The following is a 240-nucleotide window of genomic DNA, read 5'->3' as shown; positions in this document are numbered from 1 at the left end:
GAGGTGAGGCCACCCCAGGAGAGCGGCAGCGCCGGGTAGAGCTCCAGCAGCTCCAGCGCCAGCACCAGCAGGGTCACGGCGAAGCAGAAGCACCACGTGAACATGCACCACGTCCCGTAGGGTCCCCCAAAGTCCCCGGTGGAGGCCACCAAGCTGAAGGCGAGGCAGGACAGCACCACGGCGAAGAGCCGGGCGATGCCCACCCAGGAGGTGAGGGCGCGGAGGTTGACGGTGCCCATG

The 240-nt window shown here is 68.8% G+C and overlaps 1 protein-coding gene across 1 annotated transcript in view; it reads right to left on the bottom strand.

Moving 5' to 3' along the window:
• The window catches only part of LOC103768004 (myeloid-associated differentiation marker-like), a gene marked incomplete at its 3' end in the record, with an annotated part of 657 nt that extends 418 nt beyond the window's left edge, over positions 1-239 (bottom strand). The window contains exon 1 of the mRNA XM_008935140.1: positions 1-239. Coding sequence (XP_008933388.1) covers positions 1-239 — 239 coding nt within the window.
• Between the last annotated feature and the right edge of the window lies 1 nt (position 240).

Source organism: Merops nubicus, unplaced genomic scaffold, assembly GCF_000691845.1.
Source record: "Merops nubicus isolate BGI_N331 unplaced genomic scaffold, ASM69184v1 scaffold43670, whole genome shotgun sequence".
Classification (NCBI taxonomy): Eukaryota; Metazoa; Chordata; class Aves; order Coraciiformes; family Meropidae; genus Merops; species Merops nubicus.
Note: the sequence above shows the minus strand (reverse complement) of the source record. Positions and strands in the feature narration are given on the sequence as shown.